Source organism: Camelina sativa, chromosome 9 (assembly GCF_000633955.1).
Source record: "Camelina sativa cultivar DH55 chromosome 9, Cs, whole genome shotgun sequence".
In the NCBI taxonomy this organism is placed as follows: Eukaryota; Viridiplantae; Streptophyta; class Magnoliopsida; order Brassicales; family Brassicaceae; genus Camelina; species Camelina sativa.
In genome coordinates this window covers 6,119,623-6,130,818 of record NC_025693.1, presented here as the reverse complement: position 1 = coordinate 6,130,818, position 11,196 = coordinate 6,119,623, and the positions used below count along the sequence as shown (strand labels likewise).

Sequence of the window (11,196 nt, the reverse complement as noted above, 5' to 3'; positions counted from 1 at the left end):
TTGTAAACGACGTTCTTTGTATTGGCTGTTTTAAGTTAATCAAATAAAATTGTTGACAAACAAAAAAACAAGTAACTATATATAAAAGCTATCTCTAAGCATCTAATATGGTTATAATATGTCCATATAGACCACAAAAATGAATGAGATTACTATACGACCAGGGTTGGATGTAAACTCGTAAGCTACACTTTTTTAATTTTGTGGTAAGTGTGCTCGATCACTCCTACTCGCAGACTCAAGCACTGACCCATCACCCATGCTTGAATGTTACCAACGAGTTAATGGAGTCACCGGCTCTTTGGTAACCACAACTCGACAAGCACCATAAGCTATATACGGATATACCTATGAAATCATAAAGTCAATTACTCTAAAAAATTTCTTCTTTTTATTAGTTCCTTTTAAATCTTTATATCATGGATTTTCAAACACATAAAAATGAAACCGCATTCATCCAAAACTTGGATGATTTACATTTTACAGTAACATGGAAAATTATTGATGATAAAAGAGACTAGTCGAATTTTCATAATTTTAAAATTTTGGACTTCAGATTCGTCGAATATGCCCACAGTTAATGTGACCCGACAATTATTATTTTTAGGTCCTACTATTAAATAGTAGATACTAATGCTCAAACTTTATAGCATAGACATAACATAACAAATGTAGTACAACATTACACGAAGATTCATACACAAACGAGTGTATAATATAATCTTCGTGCTTAGAATCGGCTCCCCTACTTAATTACAGTAATTAACTTTTACATTTTAAAAAATCAAGAAACAAGAAACCTTTACTTTTGAGGGAACATCGCAAGAAATCGAGGGTGTACAAAAGTTTGGTTACAAAACTTTCCCATTAAACAACAAACACATTTTTGTTTTTTTTTTTTTAATCTTTCTTCTTCTTCTTCATCTTCTTTATCTTCCTCATTCACCTGAAGAAAGAAAAATTAAAGAAACAAAGATAAAAAAAAAAAAAAAACAAAAACTATTTCTTTAATCGATTCATCTCTTCTTCTTCTCTTGAGACATTGATCGGATCGGATATACGAAAACTCAGTCACAGAAAAAGAAACGATTTTTTGCACTTCACTCCTTCACTAAGAAACTTACTGATTTGTCTATGATCAGGTGTTACTTTCTTTCCTTCTTCTTCTCTGTTTCTGCAACCTTTCCCGGAATTTGAATATTTTGCGGGAAAAAAAATCGAAACTTTTTTTCATTTTTTTTTCTCGGCGGTTACTTAGAACGGTTTCGTTGATTGAGTATAAGCAACACTAATCATTGATTATAAAGATGTTCCCGTTGCCGTAATCTTTGCTGTGTTTTTCACCTTTTTCGCTTTCTTTCTTCGGTTTCGAAGTTAACTAAAACCTTTTTCTTTCAGGAATTGTGTCGAACACCTTCAATGGAATCTTCATCATCAGTCGATTACGTTGGCTCATCGTCGTCCAAACCCAGAAACCCTCCAGCTAAATCCAAAGGTTCGATGACATCTTTCTCAATCGATTCAAGAGGAACCAAGAAATCAGAACGACGATTGAAGAAGACGTTAATCCCAGTACTACAACCAGAACCAGAAACAACTTCCCCTGAAGTTATTATGGAAAGTTCCAAATCCTCTGTTTCTGCTGAATCTGAAACACCGATTTCGATTATAAGGATGAAGAAACAATCAGAGCCGAGGTTTTACCCTAGCCCAACGAACACGTTTTACACAGCACCTCTTTACTCTGAAGCAAAACAGAGCTTTACCAACACAGAAGTCAGTGAATGTGCAAGCACGAGCACTATTGGTGTAGGTGGTATCGATTTGGAGAAGAATGGTTTAATGATATACAGAGGAAGTACAGGGAGTGATGTTAGTGACGAGAGTAGCTCGAGTGGTATGAGCAATGCAGCGTATAAGCCTCATAGAGCTAACAACGATAAGCGTTGGGTTGCGATTCAGGAGGTTCGTTCTCGTGTTGGTTCGTCCCTTGAGGCTAAAGATTTCAAGCTGATGAAACAACTTGGAGGAGGTGACATTGGGAAGGTTTACTTAGCTGAGTTGATTGGAACAGGAGCGAGTTTCGCTGTGAAAGTTATGGAGAAAGCAGCTATTGCTGCTAGGAAGAAGCTTGTTAGAGCTCAGACAGAGAAAGAGATACTTCAATCTTTGGATCATCCCTTCTTGCCTACGCTTTATTCGCATTTCGAAACAGAGAATCATTCTTGTTTGGTTATGGAGTTTTGTCCTGGTGGTGATTTACATTCTCTCCGCCAAAAACAGCCTGGGAAGTACTTCCCTGAGAACGCTGCTAGGTAAAAAACCGAGACTTTACGGTTTAATGTTTCTCGTTGATTGCTTAAAGTTTTGATATTTTTTTGCTGTTTTGGTTTGTAGATTCTATGTTGCTGAAGTTCTTCTAGCTATGGAGTATCTACACATGCTTGGGATCATATACAGAGACCTTAAGCCTGAGAATGTTTTGGTTCGTGAAGATGGACACATTATGCTATCCGATTTCGACCTCTCTTTGAGATGTGCAGTCTCTCCAACGTTAGTCCGGTTTGCAGCAACCTCGACACTCGACTCGAAAAGCTCAAGCTACTGTATCCAGCCAACATGTGTAGACCAATCGAGTTGTATTGTTCAGGCTGACTGTATCCAGCCAGTGTGTTTCACACCTCGGTTCTTAAGCAAGAACAAGAAGAAGTCGAATGATATGAGCCGCCAAGTCAGACCGCTACCTGAGCTGATCGCTGAACCGACTAGTGCAAGGTCAATGTCTTTCGTTGGAACACACGAGTACTTAGCACCAGAGATTATCAAAGGAGAAGGTCACGGAAGCGCTGTTGATTGGTGGACGTTTGGAATATTCCTCTATGAGCTTCTGTTTGGGAAAACACCGTTTAGAGGAGTTGATAACAGAGCGACACTCTTTAACGTAGTTGGACAGCCATTGCGGTTTCCTGAGCACCCAAGTGTGAGCTTTGCAGCTAGAGACTTGATCAGAGGATTGCTAGTGAAAGAGCCTCAGCACAGGTTGGCTTATAGGAGAGGAGCCACTGAGATTAAACAGCATCCGTTTTTCCAAAGTGTGAACTGGGCTTTGATCAGATGCACCAGTCCACCTCAGATTCCCCAACCGGTTAAACCCATGGATCAAGCTCACAGTCTTCGTCATGGTCATAGTCAAGGACGTGGACATGGTGGTCATGATAATAAGCCACCTACTGTGGATGTGAAGCCTTCTGGTAATTATTTGGAAATTGATTTCTTCTGATTTGTGTCTTTCACTATCATTTTTGGTTGGTTCAATCTTTGTTCCGGCGTATTATGATTTTACTTTTGGAGGTTTTGGTGTCTAGATTTTGTGCTACTGATGTGTTTCTTCTTACCAAATATTTGACTTGTGTGTCTTTCTTCACATTGTGGTGAGGTTGTATCTAGTTTTCCCAATACATATATTGAAAACAAATTTCTTTTAATGCAACTATAGATATGTAAATATAATCATCAATAGATGTTTGTCTTTTTCAATCATCATATAAGATTAGTGTTCTTCATTAAGTTAGAGAGGAATGGAACAATTTACAAATGTGTCTCTTTAATATGTTTCCTATTGAGGGATCTCAAAAACACATAAGGAATTACTATTACAGAAATGGTGAAGTTAGAGCAATAGAGAAAAACATATTTTTTTTTCTTCTCTAAATTTCATTATTTAAAATTTAAAAATTAAAAATAAAAATTCTAAAATGTTCTCCTTTCCTAATTTTCCTGTAAAGTGATGGCGAATGTAAAAAAAATACATGAATTTGGCTAGAAATTGTTAGATTAGAGTAAAAAGAAAAAATGAAAAGGAGAACATAATTAAAAATGGTGAAGTTAGAGCAACAATTAAAAACATATTTTTTTTTTCTCTAAATTTCATTATTTAAAAATTTAAAACAAATATTAAAATTCTCAATTTTTCCCCTTTCCTAATTTTTCTGTAAAATGATGGGGGAATGTAAAAAAAAAAAAATACATGAATTTGGCTAGAAATGGTTAGATTAGAGTAAAAAGAAAAAAATGATTAATTTCCTTAGTTTTAATATTATTCAAAAAAAAAAAAACCTATCAGTGAAACAATTTATTTTAGTAGTAGTCCTCTTTAGTAGTTAATTAGTTATAGAATCTATAAACATTAAATCATTAATGTTCATCTTTAGTAATTTTCCTAAAAGGAAACTATAAAAACAGAAGGAATCTTAAAAGAAATGGTAAACTAGAGATGTAAAGATTTATATTAACTATTAATCTCTTATTATTAAATAAAAAATAATCTATATTTAGTCAGACTGGCTTGCAAAACAATTGAATTTAATTACGTGTGGTGTTTCCTAATTGATAAATGTATAGTTACGTATAAACACTTCAAAACAATCAAAGATTCAAAGAGCATCTCACTTAACTAAAGTAAACGTCTGTGACCGTATCAGTTTGACGGACGAGGAGAGACTGGTAGGTAATTAGCACACGTAAGTCGAACCTCTTTTGTCAGCCGTGGTTGGTAGAATGATTGAGTCACCGACCTGTCACTTTAACATCAGGCCCATTTGGCGTGGAGTTGCGAGAGACGGTTGGTTTCAGATTTAATGAATTAAAACATAAAAATTTCCAGAAAATTATTTAAATGATAACGAAATTAACATCTTCATTTCGATTGATTCGCTTCTTCAACTCTCTCTCTCTTTCTTCTTCTTCTTCTTCTTCTAACTGCTTCTGCGAAACCCTAGATTTTGGTGTGAGGAAGAAGACTTCAATGGCGGAAGTAGGAGAGGAGAACGTTAACGTTGACGCTGTGGCGGTCTTGGAAGAGGAGCTGTATGGATTTAAACGGCAAGAGATGTACACTGATACGCTCGCCGGTTCCGTGGGGCCGTACGGTCGACATGTGTTCCTTTGCTACAAGAGTCACGAGACTTGGATTCCTCGTGTTGAAACTGAAGGTCTTCCTCAGCGTTTCGCTAAGTCGTTTAAGGATCGTAAAGCTGATTTCGGAGTTGAGGTAACTAACACAACACAAGCGTTTATTTGAGATTTGGATTTTTTGGTGTGAAAAGTCTTGCTTATAGTTTGTGAATGTTTTTTTTTGGTTGTTGTTGTTGTAGACGAAGTTGACGGTGTGCGGTGGTGGTGAATCGGATGGAGATGTGTTGATTTTCCCGGAGATGGTTAGATACAAGTAAGTTCTTGGCTTTCTGGTTTTGAATTCTTGCTTAGTAGTTCGATTTCTAGGGATTTAAGACCTGTAAGATACTCAGATTTTGTTATTTTTAAGTTGTGGATATGATGATGTTTAAACTCGAGATTTGGATCTGAAAATCCAATTTCTGATCATTCGGTTGATAGATGCTTATGTGTTATCATTGTTTGCGTTGTTTTGGATCCTTTAGCCATCTTGTTACTTATTTTGGTACATTTTTCTCTTGCTGTCGTTATTGTTAAAGGGCGCTTCAGGATACAGATGTGGATGGTTTTGTGGAAGATGTGCTTGTTAAAGGGAAACCATGGACCTCTGGGATTCAGGAAGAGTTAACTGGTTCCTTTGTGTTTGTATGTGCTCATGGTAGCCGTGATAAGAGATGTGGAGTTTGTGGACCAGCTCTTATGGAGAAGTTCAAGGAGGAGATAGGTTCCCGTGGACTTTCAGAAAAAATCTTCGTGTTGCCATGTTCTCATATTGGTGGGCACAAGTATGCTGGAAATTTGATTGTCTTCAGCCCTGATTCAGCTGGAAAAATGTCTGGCCACTGGTAAGAAAATGTCAAACTCAACATGCTTGTATAATTCAGAAAAGAAATTGAACTGTAATCTTTTATGCATCAGAAAATGATATATGCTATTATGCAGGTATGGCTATGTGACTCCTGATGATGTGCCTGCAATGCTTGATCAGCATATCGTGAAAGGAGAAATCATTCAAAACCTTTCCAGGTCTGCTTTCCAACTTCTGGTTTCTAGTTAGTTGCAGATATGTTGCTGTTACAACTTTTCCTCTTGTCCAGTATAAGTTTTATACCGACACCAATACGTCTGGTGAATCTTGCACTAGATGTATAACCTCGTGTTGGAACTTGGAACCACAACTGTTTTTCAACATACAAAAACTGTTGTTTGCTAATGGATGTTACAAGTCCGTATTATGTCTTAACTAGTATGACTGTATGATACTAAAGCATAATAGCTAGAACAGTTAACAAGTTTCTGCATAGAGACAGCAAAAAGTAACCTGTAATGTGTATTCTGGTTGAGGTTGTTATCTTCCGAACTTAGAAGCTCATAAACCTTCATTCAGTCAATTTATCTGAAAATATTGTTTTGTTTTATGAAAAACATTGCCAAGGGACCTTAAAGGTTCTTACCTTTTTCTGATTTCTCAAAAGCTTAGGTTCATTCAAAACTATGTTTCTTTGTTTAACCCTGATAATTTCCGTTTCAGGGGAGGAATGAGACTCAGAACTGAGGGTGAAGAAGCTGCAAAAGAGGATGAACATAAAATCCCAAACGGAAACGGCAAAGTTGAACCACGCGAACCTGTGGTGCAGAAGGGATTCTCAGGAGGTTGTTGCCAAGGTACAAACGGAGTTTCGTGTTGCCAAGACCAAGCTCCAGAGCCAGAGAAGAAAGAAGGATGCATGAAGCTAAATTGGTTGAGATCAATGGGGAAAGAAGAGGTTCTCTTGGGAGCAGCAGCAGTATCAGCTGTCGCAACCATAGCCGTGGCTTACAGCATTTACAGAAGGTCAGGTTAAGAACCTACACAACCTGCACCACCCTCCTGGCTTCCTCTTTTGACCTATACAAGAAAAGTTTATTTTTGGTAGCCATATTATTATAATATAGCAGTAAAGGAAGAAAAGTAAACATGGAGAGGTAATAATAATATTTGGAACTATGTAACAATCGTTTGGTTTCGGTATGGCAAATACCGGAATGGGATGTAATCTATCTTTGACTCGGTTTAGTTTGGTTATCTTGTTATATTGACATGGATATACAATTATACATCAATATTATCATGCGGCCTAAGTACAGGCAATCACAAAAGTCACAGTTATAAGTTAAGGCAGTCCAGTTTACATTTCGTTTATGTTATAGTTTAATAGAAATATTTAAATTTTTAAGCCGTTTAGAGTTTGGTTCGAATGATACAATATTGGTTTAGTTTGAATGATACAATTTTGGTTTAGTTTTAGTTCGGTTTTGATGATATTTAAATTTAGATCAGAAAAGCTATTGAAAAACAGAAAGAATATAAAAACATCCATGTGTAATTTTTATCATAATCGACAAAGAGAAATGATTACTGATTATAGACTAACTAGGAAGTTGGAACGGATCTGCCATACAGCGCGAAAAATTATTTATCGATATAATATAGTTTGTAGTAAAAATAGTAAAATACGTTAAATTTTGTAAAAGATTATATTCAGATTCTCTATTTAACATTTAGGAAATAATTTTGAGACGGTAGGTTTAGTATATAGAATTTAGGATTTAGGTTCATTTAGGAAAGGAGGCTCGGAACAAACTGAAATCATCTAACAAAAGTTTTGATTAAAAGTCTACACTAAAAGAATAAATGATATTTCTTACATAATGAAATTTTAAGTTGTAAAATAAAGAGAAATGAACCAAAATAATACATATAAGTTACTAAATTACCATAACATCACACATCCAACATTCATCTAACTAAAACAACACATAAATGTTTAGAAATGACTTTTAATTCTGATTTAATTTTTGTATTTACCAAAATTGTCATTTAGAATCAGTTTTGAGACGTGAGACAAAAATAAATATGTCTAAATTTTTTCCTTTTGTTTTTTGTCGTTTGGCTCATCCTTGTAGCATCTTCGACAATCATTCTGATTGGTTACCTAACCTAGACGCGGATCGCAATCTTGACCATTGATAAACAAAACTGATGGCTCCCTTAAGATTATGATTTTGATAACTGCTGGTTTCCTTAATGTACGAAGTACATTGTGGATGCTCATAACATCAAAGATAAATATTTTTTAGTTTTTAAATTCTAATAACTCGTAATCTCCTTAAAAAGAAGATAACCACTTTAATATGATAAAGGGTGGTAAACCGGTTTCCCACAATTGAGAGATGAAGAAAAGGAAAAAAATGTCGAGGAGAATTTCATATTTGAAAAAAAACTTATTTTTAGTTTTAGATCTATGTGTTTAAAGTTCCAAATAGTGCAGATTATGTACATTAACATGAGTACCAAACATAAATTCATATTAGAAATAGATTACAAATTTACAATCATGATTAATCTATACTAAAATCTATATATACATTTTTGAAGACATTTAGCAAATAAATCTTGTAGTTGGAACCTATTTACAATCATGCCATTGGCATTAAATATTTTTTATTTATAATTTACTATTTATTAAATTATGATAAGGTTTCCGATTTTTGTAAACAATTATTCCCCCATAATCGTAACTTTCCAAAAGAATTGGAACTAGTACTATTTACATCAGATACTAATTTGATAATTAATTAATTAAATATATTAATTACTATTACAAATTTAATATTAATATAAAACAACTAAATTCACACAAAAAATAATTGTGAATTTTCATTAGGATGATTTTGGATTAAAACTATTTTCTAAGTTTGTTAAGATCTTAATTTTAAAAAACAAAATACAACAGCCAACATCTGCGCAATATTAAGTTAGATCTTTGATTTGGTTTTCTATTTATGGGTCACTAATATTTGTTTGAAATCGGATATTTATGGTGATTAATCAAAATCTGGCAATTATGGTAACTAGCTAAATTTATGAAGATAACAAAATCAATTTTTTTTGAATATGTTCAATAGAATAATTGTTAATTTATAAAAACTATATTAATTGTTTACACAAATATTTCTTAAAATTTTAGAAAATATTAGTTTTAATATTTTTTAGTTAAACCTAACAACATACTCTAAACATCTCCTCCCTTATATATATACCGATCAAGTTCCCAACAAACTCTAAAGGGGTGTATTGAAACCATAGTTTTAGAGAATTTGATGGGATTTAGGAAATTTGGAATTTTGATAGATTTTAGAGAAGTTGATATGATTTTCTGTAAAATTCTTTCAAATATCATCTAAAACCATTAGATTTGGATTTTTGTATTTTTAGCTTAACAAATCCTCTCAAATCCTCCAGAATCCCTAAAAGTTATTAAAATCCAAATTCACAAACTGTTTTGAATAACAGTGGATTTTAAAGTAGATTTTTAAATCATCAGTTCAATAATAGTGGATTTTAATAGACTTTTTAAAATTCATAATTGAATAACATAGAATTTGTAAATTTTACACAAATCACTTAAAATGTCTCACCCCCTAAATTTCATCATCATAAACCAACCTATTGATTTTTCTTCCATTCCATATCAAAATAAAAATAATTCCGCAAAAACGTAAGGGTCTTGGCCATGCATCAGTGTAGTAATTCAGTGTTAACCTTCTTCTTGCCTCTTAAACTCGTTGCCCATACCTGTTTTTTTACATATTTTTGACGTTTGTTAACGTTTATATTTTATTGATATATAAAGATTTTTTTGTTGTTGTGTATAAACTATATAGGGATGTGATACATGGGTTTCATTAGGTTTTCTATTCTATGGAAATATTCAGTCTCATTGGCCTGAGATAGATTTGACGTTGCTGTCAAACTGTTGTGAGAGGTCGTGTTCTCATTAGGTTTTGTTTGTTTTAGTTTAGTTTATTATATACCTTCTAAATTTATTTTATGATTTTTTTGTTTTGGTCAAACTAGAAATTAATATTACGATGGGGAAATTGTTCTACCCTCCACTAGGGGAGAAGGAGTTCGCTGCATAAAGGGTAAACTTAGCAAGAGAGTCTGCAATCCCATTGTCCAACCGGGGGACAAAGTGGAAAGAGATAGAAGACAGAACTGAACTAATACAGTTTATGTCAAAGACGATAGCTTTGAGATCCTTAGAGCAAGCGTTTGTATTGAGGTTCGCCACCAGTACTTGAGAGTCTGAGTGAATTTCAAGATGTCGAATGGGGGTGATTGATGAGCAGGCTGTGATCTCTACCAAGGCACTTCGAACGGCTAATGCCTCCGCCATGAGTGCAGAGGGGACAGGACTTCGCGAGCTGGTGGATCGTAGAGGGGAGTCACCAAAGGGGTCCAAGAGAATCCATCCCTGACCACAATACTTTGTTGTCGGACTCCAGGCTGCATCAACAAAACATTTGTGGGCGTTATCATTACGACTAGCGGGCCTCAGAGGAACAGTTTTGACCTGATGCTTTGGTAGCAATCGTTGAGCATTTCCCATTCTGATGCCTCCTTTATAGACTTGAGAATGATCTCATGCTCTGTAATGGACCGATCCTCAAAGACGAGGTAATTTTTTTCTTTCCACAAGTTCCACATTATCCATGGAGCAAGGGGAGAAGGAGAGAGACCCGTGGGTGGTAGATTGATCGCAGTCAGAGCTCTAGGGATCAAGTCATAGACCGACTGGAACTGTTCTTGGTAAAAAGAGCAATGCAGTGGGGATGCCTCCCAGACCTTCTGAGTGAAAGGACAAGCATGAAACAGGTGGATTTCATCCTCCCTAGCCCCACACCTCTTACAAAGACTCGAAGATAGCAAACCTCGTTTTGCGAGATTGCTACCTAGAGAAAGAGCACCACTCGTAGCCTTCTAGAGGAAATTCTTGATCTTCTGAGCCACTTTGATGTGCCAGATGTTCTTGTTCCATCGGAAGTTCTTATGGGGGGTTGAATCCTCAGTGGCCGCTTGCAAAGCCAACTGGTAGCCTGTTTTTATTGAGTACAATCCTGTCTTTTCGGGTAACCAAATGAGTGCATCTTGCGTATTAGCTCGACTGTGGATAAGTGTACGAATGACATCCTCATATTGAGGTAACATGTTTTGGATAACTGAGATGTTCCAATCTTTATATATTGGACAAATCAGGTCCTTAACCATCATAGATGATGTAGCGGTTGTTAGGGGCCATATGGGAGAAGCGGTTGTTGTAGGGAGAGCCACGGGTCCTCCCAAACCCGCACTCTATCACCTTTTCCTATAGACCATCCCAAACCATTCTTGAGCAAGTCGCGGCCTATTATAATCCC

At 35.4% G+C, this 11,196-nt stretch overlaps 2 protein-coding genes across 2 annotated transcripts; both read left to right on the top strand.

Moving 5' to 3' along the window:
- On the top strand, window positions 962-3,485 carry LOC104710602 (serine/threonine-protein kinase D6PKL3-like). The gene is made up of 3 exons (XM_010427234.1): window positions 962-1,142; window positions 1,399-2,315; window positions 2,398-3,485. Exons 2-3 carry the CDS (start codon window positions 1,420-1,422, stop codon window positions 3,278-3,280), a joined length of 1,779 nt encoding a protein of 592 aa, XP_010425536.1. The 5' UTR covers window positions 962-1,142; window positions 1,399-1,419; the 3' UTR covers window positions 3,281-3,485.
- LOC104710601 lies at window positions 4,627-7,056 on the top strand. The gene is made up of 5 exons (XM_010427233.2): window positions 4,627-5,050; window positions 5,154-5,227; window positions 5,493-5,798; window positions 5,896-5,979; window positions 6,485-7,056. Exons 1-5 carry the CDS (start codon window positions 4,676-4,678, stop codon window positions 6,795-6,797), a joined length of 1,152 nt encoding a protein of 383 aa, XP_010425535.1. The 5' UTR covers window positions 4,627-4,675; the 3' UTR covers window positions 6,798-7,056.

What these genes read in the sequence shown, in the direction of transcription:
- LOC104710602 (XM_010427234.1), top strand. Translation starts at nt 1,420, where the DNA reads ATGGAATCTTCATCATCAGTCGATTACGTTGGCTCATCGTCGTCCAAA. An exon ending in TTCCCTGAGAACGCTGCTAG is followed by an intron (nt 2,316 to 2,397) that starts GTAAAAAACCGA and finishes TTTGGTTTGTAG; the next exon opens with ATTCTATGTTGCTGAAGTTC.
- LOC104710601 (XM_010427233.2), top strand. Translation starts at nt 4,676, where the DNA reads ATGATAACGAAATTAACATCTTCATTTCGATTGATTCGCTTCTTCAAC. An exon ending in GGAAAAATGTCTGGCCACTG is followed by an intron (nt 5,799 to 5,895) that starts GTAAGAAAATGT and finishes GCTATTATGCAG; the next exon opens with GTATGGCTATGTGACTCCTG. An exon ending in ATCATTCAAAACCTTTCCAG is followed by an intron (nt 5,980 to 6,484) that starts GTCTGCTTTCCA and finishes TTTCCGTTTCAG; the next exon opens with GGGAGGAATGAGACTCAGAA.